Consider the following 1247-nt stretch of genomic DNA (forward strand, 5'->3'; position numbering starts at 1 on the left):
ATTCCTGCCTTGATGGCGGGCTTCTGGACAAACTCAGGGCTAGGGTATTTGCCTGTTGTATTAATGAACTGGACAGATTTATACAGGACTGACATCGCAAATAACCACAGAAAGCGTATGCTGGGGGAAGTCATTGCCGAAGCTTTGTTGGGCTCTCTGTGTATGTGTGATGTTTGCCAAGGCGATTCTCCCGAGCCATGCCTTTTACTGTAAAGCGGGAACGTATGAACTCCATTTTGGGTCACACAGTAGCTGGATATACCACGAATAGCTGGGTGGAGCCGTCTGCTTTCGTCACTGCTTGGGGAGAAAATGAAAAAAGTTTCCTCAACTCGGTTATGAAACAGTTCATGTCTATCCCATCTGTACATCAACTCTAGACCATGAATTTCAGCTGAATATATCACAACTGGTGCAAATGAACATTTACAAAAAATTATGTCTAAGCCATCAAACCTTTGTGAAGTTGAGATGAACAGCCACATTTCCAGAGGTGCCCCAGATAACACTGAAAGTAGATCTGGTGCCCATTTATCAAGTTTTTCTTCTTTAATATTTTTGGTTTTAGACAGAAACAATCTTTAAAAACCTCGCAGGCTCTGCTGGATCTCATTTTAGTCACTCACTCTGGCTCTTGTCAATGTGTTCTGCAGCGATGTTCCAGGCTGTGAGAGCCCTCATGATCGTGGGGATCGTCCTGGGCATCCTTGGCCTTCTTGTGTGCATTTTTGCTCTGAAATGCGTCCGTATTGGCAGCATGGAGGATTCTGCAAAAGCCAACATGACGCTGACCTCCGGCATCATGTTTATTGTTGCTGGTAAGTGGGTGGTGTTGTGTCTTTCCTGTACAAAGCATTGGAATCGCCTGCAACTGAAGACTGGGCAAGTCTTCATGCACTTCTGGTCATAGATAGCAGATGCTCTGGAGCAACACAAAGTATTGATGCTTGCATGAAGTTACTGGCTTCCAGCCTGGCTTCCTGCGGTCTGCCTCTGCTTAGTAAAAGAAAACCAGAAGTTTGTATGGGACAGAACATGGAAGGCTGAATAAACAGTGCACAGATAAGAAAGCAAATAGATCTCTTTATTTCTTAAATGTATACTGTTTTTATGTACTCTTATATCCTTTACTTATACATAATAGTTTTTTTAAGCATCTCAGACTTGAGACATAATAATTTTACAAAGACTTTAAGGGTTATGGTATCCTCGCTTGTAATTTTTAAATACCTTGGGTTATCAGGAAG

General features: G+C 42.5%; 1 protein-coding gene across 2 annotated transcripts in view; it reads left to right on the forward strand.

The window, feature by feature from the left end:
* The window catches only part of CLDN18 (claudin 18), a 16624-nt gene that overhangs the window by 12407 nt on the left and 2970 nt on the right, over positions 1–1247 (forward strand). For both annotated transcript variants that reach the window (XM_010140167.1, XM_010140165.1), the window contains exon 2: positions 654–818. In XM_010140167.1, coding sequence (XP_010138469.1) covers positions 654–818 — 165 coding nt within the window. The remainder of the gene's footprint in view (positions 1–653; positions 819–1247) is intronic.

This window comes from Buceros rhinoceros, unplaced genomic scaffold (assembly GCF_000710305.1).
Source record: "Buceros rhinoceros silvestris isolate BGI_N320 unplaced genomic scaffold, ASM71030v1 scaffold9007, whole genome shotgun sequence".
NCBI classification, from domain to species: domain Eukaryota; kingdom Metazoa; phylum Chordata; class Aves; order Bucerotiformes; family Bucerotidae; genus Buceros; species Buceros rhinoceros.